Source organism: Leucoraja erinacea, chromosome 19 (genome assembly GCF_028641065.1).
Source record: "Leucoraja erinacea ecotype New England chromosome 19, Leri_hhj_1, whole genome shotgun sequence".
Classification (NCBI taxonomy): Eukaryota; Metazoa; Chordata; class Chondrichthyes; order Rajiformes; family Rajidae; genus Leucoraja; species Leucoraja erinaceus.
In genome coordinates this window covers 8,411,196-8,429,280 of record NC_073395.1, presented here as the reverse complement: position 1 = coordinate 8,429,280, position 18,085 = coordinate 8,411,196, and the positions used below count along the sequence as shown (strand labels likewise).

General features: G+C 46.6%; 1 protein-coding gene across 3 annotated transcripts in view; it reads left to right on the top strand.

The window, feature by feature from the left end:
• Positions 1 to 18,085, top strand: part of aass (aminoadipate-semialdehyde synthase) — a 60,396-nt gene that overhangs the window by 26,794 nt on the left and 15,517 nt on the right. For all 3 annotated transcript variants that reach the window (XM_055650229.1, XM_055650227.1, XM_055650228.1), the window contains exons 11-17: positions 260 to 371; positions 2,275 to 2,337; positions 2,448 to 2,515; positions 10,180 to 10,301; positions 12,762 to 12,891; positions 14,078 to 14,188; positions 17,126 to 17,234. In XM_055650229.1, coding sequence (XP_055506204.1) covers positions 260 to 371; positions 2,275 to 2,337; positions 2,448 to 2,515; positions 10,180 to 10,301; positions 12,762 to 12,891; positions 14,078 to 14,188; positions 17,126 to 17,234 — 715 coding nt within the window. The remainder of the gene's footprint in view (positions 1 to 259; positions 372 to 2,274; positions 2,338 to 2,447; positions 2,516 to 10,179; positions 10,302 to 12,761; positions 12,892 to 14,077; positions 14,189 to 17,125; positions 17,235 to 18,085) is intronic.

The window sequence follows — 18,085 nt, the reverse complement described above, 5'->3', positions numbered from 1 at the left end:
ACTGTGTGGGGATCGCTGAGCCGAATGGCCTGTTTCCGCGCTGTATCTCTAAACGAAACTAAACTAATAGTGAACAGATGGAAAAACACTGAGCAAATCTGTTATTTCTTTATTGTGCATTTGAGAGGATTAAATCCCCCAAAACCAAGTGCCTACATTGGGATATTAGCCCAAAATCCCGCAGTTGTTCTGTGAAGCAAGAGCAGTCCCATTGCAAGTCTGGCCTTGTCACTGTTTGTGTAATTCTCTATCATTACAGCTTGGAAGGCAATGGGATCCTGATGTGTTCAATTGACAACCTGCCTGCTCAGCTTCCAATCGAGGCCACCGAATATTTTGGAGACAAGCTTTGCCCGTATTTATGGGAGATGGTAAGATTCCGAGTCCGTGAAATATTTAAGCCTTAAGGCACCAAGCCTCCAACTTGACCATTCAGTCCTGGGCCTACTCCATTGTCAGAGTGAGGCCCAGCGCAAATTGGAGGAACAGCACCTCATATTTCACTTGGGCATCTTACACTCCAGTGGTATGAACATTGACTTCTCTAACTTCAAGTAACCCTTGCTTTCCCTCTCTCTCCATCCCCCTCCCCATTCCCAGTTCTCCCACACGCTAGAGGCAGGAAACATGTTCCCGATGTTGGGGGGAGTCCAGAACCAGGGGCAACAGTTTAAGAATAAGGGGTAAGCCATTTAGAACGGAGATGAGGAAACACTTTTTTCATACAGAGAGTTGTGAATCTGTGGAATTCGCTGCCTCAGAAGGTAGTGGAGGCCAATTCTCAGGGTGCTTTCAAGAGAGGGTTAGATAAAGGTAGTGGAGTCAGGGGATATGGGGAGAAGGCAGGAACGGGGTACTGATTGGGGATGATCAGCCATGATCACATTAAATGGCAGTGCTGGCTCAAAGAGCCGAATGGCCTACTCCTGCACCTATTGTCTATTGACCAAGTCCTTTACCTGCTTGTGTGCTAATATAGATACAGTGTTTCTGAACACTGTAAATGGCTTGATTGTAATCATGCATTGCCTTTCTGCTGTCCTATTAGCATTGAACAGAATCTTTTCACTGTACCTCGGTACACGTGACAATAAACTAAACTAAACCAGACGACACTTACCATACATGTGCACATCAAACTATACACACGCGCATTGGTAGTGTATGAAGAGCAGGGATACATTGGAAGATAGGGTGTTGGAGAAAATGCAGAATAAAGAAAAGTGCAGTAGCCACAATGAGGTAGAGTGGGAGATTGGGACTACATCCTCACCTTATCAGAGGTCCATTCAATAGTCTGATAACAGCAGGGGAGTCGAGTCAAGAGAGTTTATTGTCATGTGTCCCAGATAGGACAATGAAATTCTTGCTTTCCTTCAGCACAACAGAATATTGTAGGCATAAATAAATACAGAACAGATCAGTGTGTCCATATACCATTGAATATATTTATATATATATATATATACATGCATAAATAAGCATATAAAGGGAGAAGCTTTTCCTGAATCTGGTGGTACACACTTTCAAGGATCACTGTTACAAATGCCTCGTTTTGCATATTTTGCATAGCTTCCATAGTTTGAGTTTTTCTTTTGCCTGCAAAAAGGGGAACAATTTGTATATTAAAATTACCTTGAAAAGCTTAATATCTATCAGGCACCTTTTACTAACGTGGCTAGTGTGTAATAACAATGAATTGCAGGTGCTGCTTTATACCAAAGATAGACCAAAAGTGCTGGAGTAACTCAGCAAGTGCAGTCTGAAGAAGGGTCCCGACCCGAAACGTCACCTTATCCATGTTCTCCAGAGATGCTGCCTGACCCGCTGATTTACTCCAGCATTTTGTGTCTACTAGTGGCTTGTGCTTTTATTGCTGATTTAAGTACTTAAATTCGATGTTTCCATTTGGATTAGAGCTGCTGGGGAAAAAAAAGAATGCTTCCGTGGTCTGAATTCTAAGAAATATTCATGTTGGAATAAATAACTGAAGTAGGAGATGAGGAGGAATTTCTTTAGTCAGCGGGTGGTGAATCTGTGGAATTCATTGCCACAGACGGCTATGGAGGCTTAATCACTGGGTATTATTAACGCGCAGTTCGACAGATTCTTGATTAATACGTGTGTCAGGGTTTATGGGGAGAAAGAGGTTGAGAGGGAAAGATAGTTCAGCCGTCATTGAACGGCGGAGTAGACATGATGGGCCGAATGGCCTAATTCTGCTGCTATAACATGAACATGAATGATTTCACACCTTTCTCTCCCACTTTGCAGCTGCCTTCGGATGCGACCCAACCCTTTGAAAAGGAGAGTAGTTTTACCCCAGTCATCCGGAATGTAAGTGTGGTTTTAATCCTTGGCCTTTGGGGAACATGCACATTTTACAGACGAATGCAGCCTCTGTTACATGTAAATGTATGTTTCTATTTCATTATTGTTATCCCTAGGCTGTAATCGCGTCCAATGGCGCACTGACTCCCAAGTTCAAGTACATACAAAAGATGAGGGGGAAAAGGTATGTCATTGTAGTTTAAACTCTTTGTGTGTCTGAAGACATCATTATACAATGGGACACTTAAGGGCCTGTCCCACTTGGGCGTCATTTGCGAGTCACGCAGATGGCGCGCGAAGATTTTGTACATCCCAAAATCCTGAGGCACCGCGCCCGACACTGCCTACATCACCACGCACCATGCGCGCATCACGTGCGCGGCACAATGCGCGTGTAGTGTATCGTGCCGCGTAAATGATGTAGCGTAAATTACCCGCAAATGACGCCCAAGTGGGACAGGTCCTTCAGATAACTGAGCTCATGCATTCTTGCACTGTTTAGGAAGGAATGGCATTTCGGGTCAAGACTCTTCTTCAGTTACACTGTTTAGTTTAGTTTAAAGATACAGCATGGAAACAGGCCCTTCGGCCCACCCAGTCTGCGCTGACCAGTGATCCCCGCGCACTAACACTATCCTACACACACTAGCGACAATTGACATTTATACCAAGCCAATTAACCTACAAACCTGCATGTCTTTGGAGTGTGGGAAGAAAGTGGATATTTCTGGAGAAAACCAACGCGGTCACGGGGAGAATGGACAAACTCCGTACAGACAGCACTCGTAGTCAGTATCAAACCCAGGTTTCTGGCGCTGTAAGGCAGCAACTCTACCGCTGCGCCACCGTGCCTCCCACTGTGGCCCTCAAATTGGCTACTGGTAATAGGTCCATGGCAGCACTGTAGCGCAGCGGTAGAGCTCCTGCCTTGCAGGGCCACAGACCTGCGTTCAATCCTAACCTTGGGTGCTCTCGGTACGGAGTTTGTCCGTTCTGCCCGTGACCATGTGGGTTTTCTCCGGGTGCTCCAGTTTCCTCCCACATCCCAAACGCGTGCTGGTTTGTAAGTTAATGTTAATTGGCTTCTGTAAATTGTCCCTCGTGTGTAGAATAGAACTAGTGCACGGGGCGATCGCTGGTCGGCGTGGACTTGGTGTTTCCACACTGTGTCACTAAGATAAACTAAACTCAAAACCTGGATTATTTCAGTAGAGAAGAATTAGATTAAATCTGATTTTTTACAAATTATTGAGGCGACTTGAATCTGGTCAAGTGTAACTCTCTGGATGGCCATAACTTACAGATAAGCCAAGAGAGCAAGTGTCACAAGGTTGTTCAACTCAGTGGGTTCAGACCCTGCAAATGTAGTCAGATCCTGACCATAACAGACTCGCGTCCAGCAAAGATCACCGTTTAGACCATCAGGTCATAAGGGATGGGAGTAAAATTAGGCCGTTTAACCCATCAAGTCTGCTCCACCATTCAATCATGGCTGATCTATATCTCCCTCCATTCACTCCATTCTCCTGCCTTCTCCCCATAACCTCTGACACCCATACTAATCAAGAATCTATCTATCTCTGCCTTAAAAATGTCTACTGACAGCCTCCACAGCTTTCTGTGGCAAAGAATTCCACAGAATCCTTAGTAACAATAGACAATAGACAATAGGTGCAGGAGTAGGCCATTCAACCCTTTGAGCCAGCACCGCCATTCAATGTGATCATGGCTGATCATCCACAATCAGTACCCCGTTCCTGCCTTCTCCCCATATCTCCTGACTCTGCTATCTTTAAGAGCTCTATCTAACTCTCTTGAAAGCATCCAGAGAACCGGCCACCTCTGCGGCAAAGAATTCCACAGACTCGCAACTCTCTGTGAGAAAAGGTGTTTCCTCATCTCTGTTCTAAATGGCTTACCCCTATTCTTAAACTGTGGCCCCTGCTTCTGGACTCCTCCAACATTGGGAAGATGTTTCCGGGAACAAGAGGCAGCAGCCCTGTGGAATTCAAGCTTAGCTTAACACAATTTTCTAGACATAAGGAACTGCAAGTGCTGGTTTACAATAAAGATTGGCTGTTGACACTCAGTTTAATAGGAAAGGGGTCTTAATGTAGTTTGTGGTGTAGAAATAAAGAACTGCAAATGTTGGTTTACACAAAAAGACTCAAAAGTGCTGGAGTAACTCAGCAGGTCAGGCAGCATATCTGAAGAGTATCCCTGACCAACCCATGTTCTCCAGGGATGCTGCCTGACCTGCTGAGTTACCCCAGCACCTTGTTTCCTTTAGTGGTTTGTGGTGATCGGGAGTGAGATACTAGGGTCGGGGGAGGGAATTTGACATTAATCGCCTGCCATTCCCACCCCTATCCCTCAGTTTCCAGTGGGCCCCACACATAGGGATGGGAACAGCAGATAATTTGGAGCCTCAGATTAGGAAGTGAGAGATCAGAGTGACAGAAGGCTATTATTCCGTTTAGTTTTTGTTTAGATCAGAGATACAGCGCGGAAACAGGCCCTTCGGCCCACCGAGTCTGCACCGACCAGCGATCCCCACACATTAACACTATTCTACACACACTGTGGACAATTTGCACATACACCAAGCCAATTAACCTACATACCTGGACGTCTTTAGAGAATGGGAGGAAACCGAAGATCTCGGATAAAACACGCGCAGGTCACGGAGAGAACGTACATATTCAGTACAGACAGCACCTATAGTCGGGATCGAACACGGGTCTCCGACGCTGCAAGCACTGTAAGGCAGCAACTCTACCACTGCGCCACCGTGACCACCATTTCATTATTCCATTCGGGGCTAGAAGACTATGAGGTCATTGTGGGCTCCACCTTTCCTGAGTCAGCTCTGATTTATTCTGTACCTTTTCATACCTCCAGTTTCCCTTCCCCTGACTCTCAGTCTGAAGAAGTGTCTCGACCCGAAACGCCACCTATTTATTTTCTCCAAAGGTGCTGCCTGAACCGTTGAGTTAATCCAGCTTTTTGAGTCTATCTTCAGTCTAGAGGCTCTCGGGTCCCGTGCTTAGCAAAGTGCCTCAAGATCCCGGGATCGCCAAACTGCAGGCACTCCCCTAGCAACTTGATTAAAGGTACTGGCTGTGGTTCATGAGTTCTCAAAGTGATAGCAGCAGAATTAGGCCATTCCGCTCATCAGGGCTGATCTATCTTTCCCCCTCAACCCCATTCTCCTGCCTTCTCCCCATAACTCGTGACGCCCGAAGTAAACAAGGATCTATCTATCTCTACCTGGCCTCCACATCCTTCTGTGGCAATAAATTCCACAGATTCACCACCCTCTGAATAAAGATATCCCTCCTCCTCTCCTTCCTAAAAGGCCTGTCCCACCGGCATGCGATCGCATGCGTCTAGCATGACCAAACGTGGTCGCTTGAGGCGTATGGCCTCGCGGGGCCGGTCCCACTTTGATCGGCGGAGGCGTATGGAGTTGTGCCAAAAATCTTGCACTGTTCGAAAATTCCGCGCACCAACCTGTCCGCCTGCAGGCGCATTGAGGGTGTACGCAGCGTCCTGCAGTATCGACGTCGTATGCAGCATCCTGACGTCGTACGCAGCGTCTTGACAGCGTACGCCTAGCGCATGGCATTGCGCGATGACTTCACCACCCGATGCTGTGCGACGTCCAAATTCAGTCGGCCCGCCTCCTATCCAGCTGATTGGTGAGATGGACGGAAATTACGTCACGCGCGTACTTACCGTGAACTTAGCACGAACTCCGCTTCCGTTTGGTCGCGCTAGACGCATGCAATCGCATGCTGGTGGGACAGGCCATTAAAGGATTGTCATTTAATCTGAGGCTGTGACCTCTGATCCCACTAGTGGAAACATCCACTCCACATTCACTTTATCCAGGCCTTTCACTATTCGGAAAGAGCTGTTGTAACCATTTGCAACTGATAAGGAAATCATGTCAGGCTCACAAAGTTGAAAAAGTTCACAAAGCCATCCAGGCTAATGTTCTAAGAGATGACCTTGAAATGACCTTCACAGAGTTTCACGCTAGATGGGGGAGGAGGAGAATATTAATTTTCAATTGCGTAATGCTGCCAAAAATACCAGCATGGTATTAAATTTCTCGACGTTTGAATTTTAATCTTTGTAGAAGCCTGCCAGGTTTTGTAAAATGGACGATAAATGCAAAATGCTGGAGTAACTCAGCGGGACAGGTGGCATCTGTGGAGAGAAGGAATGGGTGACGTTTCGAGTCGACACCTTCTTCAGACTCACGAAGCGGGTGTCAAGGGACCTGAAGGATTAATATATGATTTAGGTATTAGTGTTTATTGTCACCTTTAGTTTATTTTAGTTTAGAGATAAGGCATGGAAACAAATCCTTTGGCCCACTGAGTCCATGCCAAATAATCAATTTAACCATTCACGCTAGTTCTATCCACGTACCTGTCTAAACGTTTCTTCAACGTTGCGATAGTCCCTGCCGCAACTACCTCCTCCGGCAGCCATTTGGAGCAATAGACAATAGGTGCAGGAGTAGGCCATTCGGCCCTTCGAGCCAGCACAGCCATTCAATGTGATCATGGCCGATCATCCACAATCAGTACCCCGTTCCTGCCCTCTCCCCATATCCCCTGACTCCGCTACCTTTAAGAGCCTATAAGCACGCACATCTTTGAAACATGAGTAGAAACCGGAGCATCTAGAGGAAATCTTTGCGGTCATGGAAAATACACTAACTCCCAGAGTTCAGGATCGAACCCGCGTCTCTGGTGCTGAGAGGCGATAGCTCTACCCGCTCTGCTACAGTGTGTATAAACTGTGATGCAGTAAATAAATGTGTGTACATCCTATCCAGGCAAATGATGCCTTATCCGAGTACATCAAGTCATGAAAGTAGACAGTGCAGAGTATAGTGTTACAGCTTCAGAGGAAATGCAGATAAAAAAAAGTTTAAGGACGCGATGAGGTAGGTTGGAAGATTGGCACATGAGAGGTCCATTCAAGTCTGATAACAGCGGAGAAGAAGCTGTTCTTAGTCTTTAAGTCTTTAGAGATACATCGTGGAAACAGGCCCTTCAGCCCACCGGGTCCATGTCAACCAGCGATCACCCCGTAGACTAACATTATCCGACACACTTACGACAATTTCACTGAAGCCAATTAACCTTTGAAATCTTTAACCTGAAGCCTATTGATTAGAATTACAGGGTGCCCTTTTAGAAAGGAGGTGAGGAGAAACTTTGTTAGTCAGTGGGCAGTTAATCTGTGGAACTCATTGCCATAGAGGGCTGTGGAGGCCATGTCAGTGGATATTTTTAAGGCAGAGATAGACAAGTTCTTGATTCGAACGGGTGTCAAGGGTTTCGGGGAGAAAGCAGGAAAATGGGATTAGGAGGCGGAGATCAGCCATGATTGAATGGCGGAGTGGACTCGATGGGGCAAATGACCTAATTCTACTCTTATAATTTGTGAATTTGAGAACCTACGAACCTGTACATCTTCCAGCTGCGATCTTGAGCAAAAATCAAAGTGCTGGAAGAAATCAGCGAATCAGGGAAAGATTACTTTTCAGATCAAGACCCTTGACTGTCGATTCCCTCCACAGATGCTGCCTGACCTGTTGAGTTTCAAGTGGCACGGAGGTGCAGCAGTGGAGTTGCTGCCTCAAAGTGCCACAGACCTGGATTTGATCCTGACCAAGGGTGTGTCCGTATGGAGTTTGTACGTTGTCCCTGTGAACGCGTGGGTTTACTCCGGGTGCTCCGATTTCCTCCCACACACCAAAACATACAGGTCAATTGGCTTTGGTAAAATTGTAAATTGTCCCTAGTGTGTTGGATAGTGCTGGTGTACAGGGTGATCGTTGTCGGTCCGAACTCGGTGGGCCGAATGGCCTGTTTCTGCACTGTATCCCGAAAGTCTAATGAACACAGAGAGTGGTGAATCTCTGGAACTCTCTGCCACAGAGGGTAGTTGAGGCCAGTTCATTGGCTATATTTAAGAGGGAGTTAGATGTGGCCCTTGTGGCCAAGGGGATCAGAGGGTATGGAGAGAAGGCAGGTACGGGATACTGATTTGGATGATCAGCCATGATCATATTAAATGGCGGTGCAGGCTCGAAGGGCCGAATGGCCTACTCCTGCACCTAATTTCTATGTTTCTATGTTTCTATGAATGGTGTTGTGGCAAAAGTAACTTCGGATCTGTACACCACCACTGAAACACAGGTTACCTTAACTTTAACTTTCAAGAACGGTGTGCTGGGCTTACACTGTTAAGTTGAAGGGGGAAAAGATTTAATAGGAATCTGAGGGGTATCTTTTTCACACAACGGGTGGGTGGTGGGTGTTGAAAGGGGTTTGTTGTGGCCGGGACTACCGCAACGTTGAAGAAACGTTTGGACAGGTGCGTGGATAGGACAGGTTTGGAGGGAAATGGGCCAAACGCAGGCAGGTGGGACTAATGTAGATGGGACATGTTGGCCGTTGTGAGCAAGTTGGGCTGAAGGGCCTGTTTCCATGCTGTATGACTATGACTCTGACAAAGTGGAAGAACATGTTTTAATGATCAGAGATCAGAGGCCAATGTTAATTTACTGTGGGTGGAGCTTTATGTGAACTCCTGATCCATTTGTGTGTGGAGCGTTGCCAGTGCTTGGTTGCTCGGTTTATGGATCAACCTGCATTCAGGTTTTATGCTGCGTGTGCAGATTGATTTCCGGGGCTGGAGAGACACTGGCAGCTGGACCTGACGTGAAACGTATTATATCTTGTACCCTGCTCAATGCTTTGAGATCTTTTCCAGGAACAAGAAAACAAGTGGAATCAGCTCTGCAAAGGGTAATTATAGCATTACAGAGGTAAATGGAGAGGTAAATCGAGACAAGGAGGTAGGGAGGGGTGCATAGGTAGGGGGGAGAGAGAGAGAGATAGAAAGCTAAAGTAGGTTGGGAGGGAGAGAAGCAGGTAGGAAGACAGAGAGAGGGGTAGGTAGTGAAGGAGAGAGAGGTAGGGAGGGAGAGAGGGGTAGCGAGATCTGGATAAGAGAGCAATGCATGACTGTGTGAGGGTGTTGGCCTTAGATAGGTGCAAACTGCGGGAGTAACTCAGCGAGTCAAGCAACATCTCTGGAGGAAAGCCTCCCCTGTCTGAAGAAGGGTCCCGACCCGGAACGTCACCTGTTCCTTTTTCTCCAGAGATGCTGCCTGACCCGCTGAGTTACTCCAGCGCTTTGTGTCCGTCTTTGGTATAAACCAGCATCTGCAGTTCTCTCCAAAACCTTTCATGTGGATGTACCCGCCCAAATGTCTTTCAAATGCTGTTATAGTACCTGCAGCAACTACCTGTACCTCCTGTGGCAGCTCGTTCCATACACCCACCAGCCTCTGTGATGCTGCAATGTTTCATTTTAGAATCAGAATATCAATGATTGGTATTTCTATGGTCATTTGTAGTTTAGAGACACACAGCGTGGATACAGGCCCTTCGTCCCACCGAGTCCATGCCCGCCATCGATCACCCGTTCACTCTAGTTCTATGTTGTCCCACTTTCGCATCCACTCCCGACACTTTTGAGGGCGATTTACAGAGGGCCAAATAACCTGCACACCCGCTCGTCTTTGGCACATGGGAGGAAACTGCAGCACCCGGAGGTAACCCAAGGGAGAACGTGCAAACTCCACACAGACAGCACCCGAGGTCAGGATCGAGCCCGGGTGTCTGGCGCCGTAGGGCAGCATCTCGATCAGCTGCGCCAGCGTGCTGCACATTTTATTTGCACTGTTTCCATATGTTTTTATAAAGAATATGCTTCGAGTCGACTGAGGCTTAACTGTAATGTCCATTTTCACAGGGAATCTGCTCAGATTCGGACGATGAGTCCAAAAGGGCGAGTGCTATTGCTTGGTGCCGGCTATGTGTCTGCGCCAGTCCTGGAGTATTTCACCCGCGACACTGATATAGAGGTGACTGTCGGTAAGCCACTATTTTCTGCCCTTACCCGGTAAATTCCAAATCTGGCCTCTTATTGCAGCGGGTTTTGCCTGACTGTATATCGTTATGCCCCTGTCCCACTTAGGAAACCTCTGGAGACTTTGCGCCCCACACAAAGTTTCCGTGCGGTTCCCGGAGGTTTTTGTCCGTCTCCCTACCTGCTTCCACTACCTGCAACCTCCGGCAACCACCTGCAACCTCCGGGAACCGCACGGAAACCTTGGGTGGGGCGCAAAGTCTCTAGAGGTTTCCGTTCAGGTTTCCTAAGTGGGACAGGGGCATTAGGTTGTAGCAACATGTACCGTGCCACACCAAATGTTGCTTTAAGGAAATGCCTTTTTGATTAGTGTTCCAAGTTAAGCCAGAAACATGCAAATAGCTGAAGAAAAACAAAAGCATTGGACTGTTACATGAAAAGTTATGTAAGTGTTCAGAACTGCTTATGCAATATGAACTATTTTGGAAATCTGCCACTAAATTAAACTACTGACGGCACTGTGGCGCAGCGGCAGAGTTGTCGCCTTACAGCGCTTGCAGCGCAGGAGACCCGGGTTCGATCCCGATTACCTGTGCTGCCTGTGCGGAGTTTGTACGTTCTCCCCGTGACCTGCGTGGGTTTTCTCCGAGACCTTCAGTATCCTCCCACACTCCAAAGACGTGCAGGTATGTAGGTAAATTGGCTTGGTAAATGTAAAAATAGTGTGTGTAGGATAGTGTTAACATGCGGGGATCGTCGGTCGGCATGGACCCAGTGGGCCGAAGGGCCTGCACCCGGCTGTATCTCCAATTTAAACTGAACTATTGCTTGTGCAATATGAAGTCTTTGGGAAATTTGCCATCTGATTTGCCAGCAGCAAATTTCACGAAAGGCCAGGTGCTAATGATGAGATTGTTTCAATGACCATTTGTGGTCTACAAGGAGCATTGCCATGCAATCTCTATACATTCAATTGTAGAAATCTGACGTTCGTATCTCTCAGAAATATTGTGCTTGCTCAGAACTACTCTGAATTACAAGCCCTTGCGCAAAGTGACCACAAAGAATCTGTACAGTCACGGAGCCAAAGCTGATGAACAAGGCAACAAAGGCCAGGTGGACCATCCAACTTGAATTTGATAAACATGTTCATAACCTCGTAATTCACAGGAGCAGAATTAGGCCATTCCATCCATCAGGTCTACTCTGCATCTCATTCATGGCTGATCTATCTATCCCTCTCAACACCCATTCTCCTGCCTTCACCCCGTAACTTTTAACACCCATACTAATCAAGAATCCATCAGTCTCCGCTTTAAAAATACCCATTGACTTGGCCTCCACAGCCCCCTATGGCAATGAATTCCACAGATTCACCACCCTCTGACTAAAGAAATTCCTGCAGAGATACAGAGTGGAAACAGGCCCTTCGTTCCACTGAGTCTGTGCCGAACAGCGATCCCTGTACACCATCACCATCCTACACACACGAGGGACAATTTACACTTGCCAAAGCCAAATTAGCCAACAAACATGTACGTGTGGCAGGAATCGCCCAGGGGAGAACATGCAAACTCCATACAGGCAGCACCCATAATCGGGGTCGAACCCGGCTCATAAGTGATCGGAGCAGAATGAGGCCATTTGGCCAATCAGCTCGACTCCGCCATTCAATCATGGCTGACCTATCTCTCCGCCCTGCCCAAACCCTATTCTCCTGCCTTCCCCCCAAAAACCCTGTCACCCGTACTTATCATGAATTTATCCATCTCTGCCTTAATATAAATTGGCCTCCTCAGCCTTCTGTGGCAAATAATTCCACAGATTCACCACCCTCTGACTATTGAAATTCTTCCTCATCTCCTTTCTAAAAGAACATCCTTCAATTCTGAGGCTATGACCTCTGGTCCTAGACTCTCCCACTAGTGGAAACATCCTCTCTGCACCCACTCTATCCAAGCTGGCTGGGTAAACGCAGCAACTTTACCACTGAGCCACTATAAAGGAAAATTCCTTTAAGCTCTCAGCTTTATTTGAGAGACTGCCAGTAACCAAAACTTTTCAGATCAGATTCAAACTTTATTGTCATCATTTAAAAATAAATTGGATAGGCATATGGATGAGAAGGGAATGGAGGTTTATGGTACGAGTGCAGGCAGGTGGGACTAAGGGGAAAAAAATTTGTTCGGCATGGACTTGTAGGGCCGAGATGGCCTGTTTCCGTGCTGTAATTGTTATATGGTTATATGGTCATTGTGCAGTGTACAGTACAGAGACAACGAAATGCATTTAGCATCTCCCTAGAAGAGCGACATAGAATATGAGCAATAAATAAATATGCATACAGTCATAGTAGTGCAATTTACAAAAAAAAAAATGTTTTAATGCTATTTCAATAGTGGGATGCCTTCCAAAGCAAAGAAATATCTGAAGATTAATCTGGGTTTTTTGTTGTTGTTGTGCAGCGGCAATTGAGACAGACCAGCTGGAAAAACTGGTTGCAAACCACAATCACACCACTCCTGTTACACTGGATGTGCAGAAGGACCGTAGCAAATTCTCCGAACTGGTCAAATCACATGACATTGTAATCAGGTAGCGTTACGATACGATGTGATAGAACCTTATTTATCCCTGGAGGGAAATTGATCTGTGGAATTGATTTGTGGGAGTTACATCCTGTGTAGGAAAGAACGGCAGATGCTAATTTGATCTTTCTATTCTTCGTAGTCACCTTCCCCCTGTCGACAATGATCTAGTCTTCATTTTCCTTGAGCTTCGTCCCCTTTGATGTCTGGTTTTCACACCCTACCCTTCCATATCTCTTGTGTCTCCCTCTATCCATGGACATGTCCAAATGGTTTTTTTTTAAATATTTTTATTTTCTAAGCCTGCTTCACCTACTTCTTCTGGCAGCTTGTTCCATATATCTACCATCCTTTGTATAAAAAGTTGCCCCTCGGGTTCCTATTAAATCTTTCCCCTCTCATCTTAAACCTATGTTCTCTGATTCTTGGTTCCCCTACTCTTGGAAACCTCTCTGTGTATTTACCCGATCTATTCCTCTCATGTTCTTGTACACCACGATAAGATCTCCCCCCTCATCCTCCTGTGCTCCGTGGAATAAAGCCCTAGCCTGCACAACCCCTCCCTGTAGCTCAGACCCTCGAGTCCCGGCAACATCCTCGTAAATCTTCTCTGCGCCCTCTCCACCTTGTACATGCATCTCTGGAGGAATTGGATAGGGACCCTTCTTCAGACTGATTGGAGTTAGGTGGGGAGGGGGAGAAACTGGAAGGGAGGGGGGAAAAAAACAGGACAAATCGAGGGTGGCAACAGATGACCTCTAGCAAGGAGGTTCCCTGATAGGCCTGATCAGTCTGAAGAAGGGTTTCGGCCCGAAACGTTGCCTATTTCCTTCGCTCCATAGATGCTGCTGCACCCGCTGAGTTTCTCCAGCACTTTTGTCTACCTTCGATTTTCCAGCATCTGCAGTTCCTTCTTAAACAAATTCCCTGATAGGCCGATTGGTTGGGTGGAGCCGGCTGTGAGCTCAAGAGCTCAACTGTGGAACTGATTAACGGACCTTTAATGGGGCTGGAGTTTGTAGAAGTTACCTAATATTGGAGAATTCAACGTGCATGCCACTGGGTTGGTAAGCCATCCAAGCGAAACATACATAACACATTGCTCAGTCGGTCTAAGGTCTTAAGCCAGTGCTATCAATGTATTTGGTCTAACGTATTATTCAGATCTTTGTTTATTATTAATCCCTATTTAGTTTGCTGCCTGGTAATTTTCATCCCACGGTGATGGAGGAATGCATCAAACAGAAAGTAAACATGGTGACTGCAAGCTACCAGTCTCCCGAGATGACGGAAATGCACCAGAGGTAGGTTTTGCAGGGAGAGCTCAGGGAGAGCTGATTATTATTCCTTGTGGAATTTACCAGGTGCATAAGAGGTAGGTGCAGAATTAAGCCATTCAACCCATCAAGTCTACTCCACCATTCAATCATGGCTGACCTATCTTCCCCTCCCTACCCCATTCCCCTGCCTTCTCCCCATAACCCCTATCAATCTCTACCTCAAAAAAATAAACATTGGTTTGACCTCCACAGCTTTCTGTGGCAATAAATTCCACTAATTCACCACTCTCTGATGAAAGAAATTCCTCTTCATCCCCTTTCTAAAGTCAAGTCGTCACATTTATTTATATAGCACATTTAAAAAACAACTCTTGTTGTTCAAAGTGCTTTACATGTGTTATAAGAATAGCACAAACAAAACAGACTACATACATATATACATGTAGGCCTCACTCAGAGGACGTCAGGAAAGGCTTGGGAGTATAGATCAGTTTTTAGTCTTGAATTAAAAGAGTCGATGGAGGGGGCAGTTCTGATGGGGAGGGGGATGCTGTTCCACAGTCTAGGGGCTGCAACCGCAAAGGCACGGTCGCCCCTGAGCTTATGCCTAGACCGTGGGATATTCAGCAACCACAAGTCGGCCGATCTGAGGGGCCTGGAGGTGGAGTGGTGGGTGAGAAGACTTTTTATGTAGGTGGGGGCAAGCCCATTGAGGGCTTTGTAGACATGGAGCAGTAGTTTGAAGTTTATACGGAACCTATAGGTTTCTAAAGGTTTATCCTTTTATTCTGAGGCTATTGCCTCTGGTCCTAGACTCTCCCACTAGTGGAAACATCCTCTCCACATCCACGCTATTCAGGCCTTTCACTATTCTGTATGTTTCAATGAGATCCCCCACCCCTTCCCCCTCATCCTTCTAAACTCCAGCGAGTACATAGAAACATAGAAATTAGGTGCATGAGTAGGCCATTCGGCCCTTCGAGCCTGCAACGCCATTCAATATGATCATGGCTGATCATCGAACTCAGTATCCTGTTCCTGCCTTCTCTCCATACCCCCTGATCCCTTTAGCCACAAGGGCCACATCTAACTCCCTATTAAATATAGCCAATGAACTGAACTACCTTCTGCGGCAGAGAATTCCAGAGATTCACCACTCTCTGTGTGAAAAAAGATTTCCTCATCTCGGTCCTAAAAGATTTCCCCCTTATCCTTAAACTATGATCCCTTGTCCTGGACTTCCCCAACATCGGGAACAATCTTCCTGCATCTAGCCTGTCCAACCCCTTAAGAATGTTGTAAGTTTCTATAAGATCCCCCCTCAATCTTCTAAATTCTAGCGAGTACAAGGCGAGTCTATCCAGTCTTTCTTCATATGAAAGTCCTGACATCCCAGGAATCAGTCTCGTGAACCTTCTCTGTACTCCCTCTATGGCAAGAATGTCTTTCCTCAGATTAGGAGACCAAAACTGTACGCAATACTCCAGGTGTGGTCTCACCAAGACCCTGTACAACTGCAGTAGAACCTCCCTGCTCCTATACTCAAATCCAGTGCAGTCAAACGCTCTGTTTATTCCTTTGATGGTCTCTGCCATTGAATTTTTAGTTAACTGCTTTCCTGAAAATTCACATAGTGGGCTATTTTCGTCTTTGTAAATTCCCAAGCGTTCCATGCCAGGAAGTGGTGATGAGATTCAGAATTAATCGTTATCCACCGCACAATCTAGAGGAAGCAATTTTTATTTAATTGGAGGATTACAAGGGAAGGGCAGAATAAATAATTTAACACTGATAGCTTTTGAGGTGAGGCCTTTTTAACAATATATCAAGAACCAGAGGGCATGGGTTTAAAGTGAGTGGGGGGGGGGGGGAGATTTAATAAGAACCTGAGGGGTAACTTTTACACAAAGGATGGGGGGGGTGTATGGAATGAGCTGCTGGAGGAGGTAGTTGAGGCAGGGACTATCGATACATTTAAGAAACATTTAGACAGGTTCATGGATAGGATAGGTTTGGAGGGATGTGGGCCAAACGCGGGCAGGTGGGGCTGGTGTAGATGGGACGTGTAGGCGGTGTGGACATGTTGGACCAAAGGGCCTGTTTACTGCCTCTGTCTTACAATGTGGAACCAGGCCCTTCAGCCCACTTGCCCACTCTGACCAACATGTCCTATCTACACTAGTCTCACCTGCCTGCGTTTGGCCCATATCCCTTTTAACCTGTCCTATCCATGTATCTGTCTAAATGTTTCTTAAACGTTGCGATAGTACTTGCCGCAACTACCTCCTCTGGCAGCTCATTCCATACACCTACCACCCTTTGAGTAAAAGTTACACCTCAGCCTTCTATTAAATCTTTCACCCCTCACCTTAAGCCTATATCCACCCTCTCACTATCCTTTGGTTCTTGATTGCTCTACTCTAGGCATATGTGCAGTTACCCGATCTATTCCTCTCATGAGCTTGTACACTAAATGATCATCCGTAATCCTCCTGCCCTCCAAGGAATAAACCCCTGACCTGCTCAACCTCTCCCTGCAGCTCAGGCTCTCGAGTCCTGGCAACATCCTCCTGACTCTTCTCTGCACCCTTTCCAGCTTCCCACCATCTTTCCTATAATCATGGTAGATGCACCATATCCATGGTGACCAAATCTGATGACAATACTCTAAATACTGACCAATGTCTTGTGTAACTGACACGTTACCTCCAGCTTCTATGCTGCATTCTCTGACTGATGAAGGCCAGTGTGCCAATAGCCTTCTTGACCTCCCTATTTACCCGTGACGCCACTTTCAAGATGCTTATATTAATCCTTGAATGGTGCATAAATGGCCTGGCATTGTCCACTGATGAATTTTGATGAGCCCTCTCTGTATTTTGTAGTGGTCGGGAAGAAGTGTTGGTGGTTTGATATTGACACATTCCCTTACTGCCATTTTGTTGTGCGTTTCCTCTTTAGTGCGCTGGACGCAGGCATTACAATTTTAAACGAGGTCGGTCTGGATCCGGGGTTAGACCACATGCTGGCCATGAACCGTATCGATGAAGCGAAGGAACAAGGTTCAACAGTGAGTGCCATTGTATCAAGCTGTCGATCTCCGCAATAACTCTTCACCCTCTTTTACATTTAGACCAGTGAATCGAGTTACCAGTCAGAGGGCTTTACAGCACAAGAACAGGCTCTTTGCCCCATGCCGACCAAGACGCCCAACCGAGCTAGTCCCCCTTGTCTTTGCTCCGTGCCCCTCCAAATATTTCCCATCCACGTGTCTGTCCAAGTGCATTTTAAATGTGGTGATTGTACCCTGTTTAACCACTTCACCACTTCACTTGCCCCTCGGGTACATTGTAGATCTTTCCACTCTCACCTTCAACCTATGCCCTCTAGTTTTAGGCTTGTCTACCCAGGGATAGAGACTGGGGCTGTTCACCTTATTTGTGCCCCCCATCATTTTATATATCCCCATAAGGTCATCCCCCCCCTCCCCCCGCCCTCTACACTACAGAGAGAAAAGAGAAATGCAAAATGCTGGAGTAACTCAGCGGGACAGGCAGCATCTCTGGAGAGAAGGAGTTGGTGACGTTTCAGGTCAAGACCCTTCTTCAGACTGTCACGACCATGAAACGTCACCCATTCCTTCTCTCCAGATATGCTGCCTGTCCCACTGAGTTACCCCAGCATTTTGTAAACTAGCATCTGCAGTTCCTTCCTACACAGAGAGAAAAGACCGACATAGAAACAGAGAAACATAGAAATTAGGTGCAGGAGTAGGCCATTCGGCCCTTCGAGCCTGCATCGCCATTCAATATGATCATGGCTGATCATCCAACTCCGTATCCCGTACCTGCCTTCTCTCCATACCCCCTGATCCCCTTAGCCATAAGGGCCACATCTAACTTCCTCTTAAATATAGCCTTA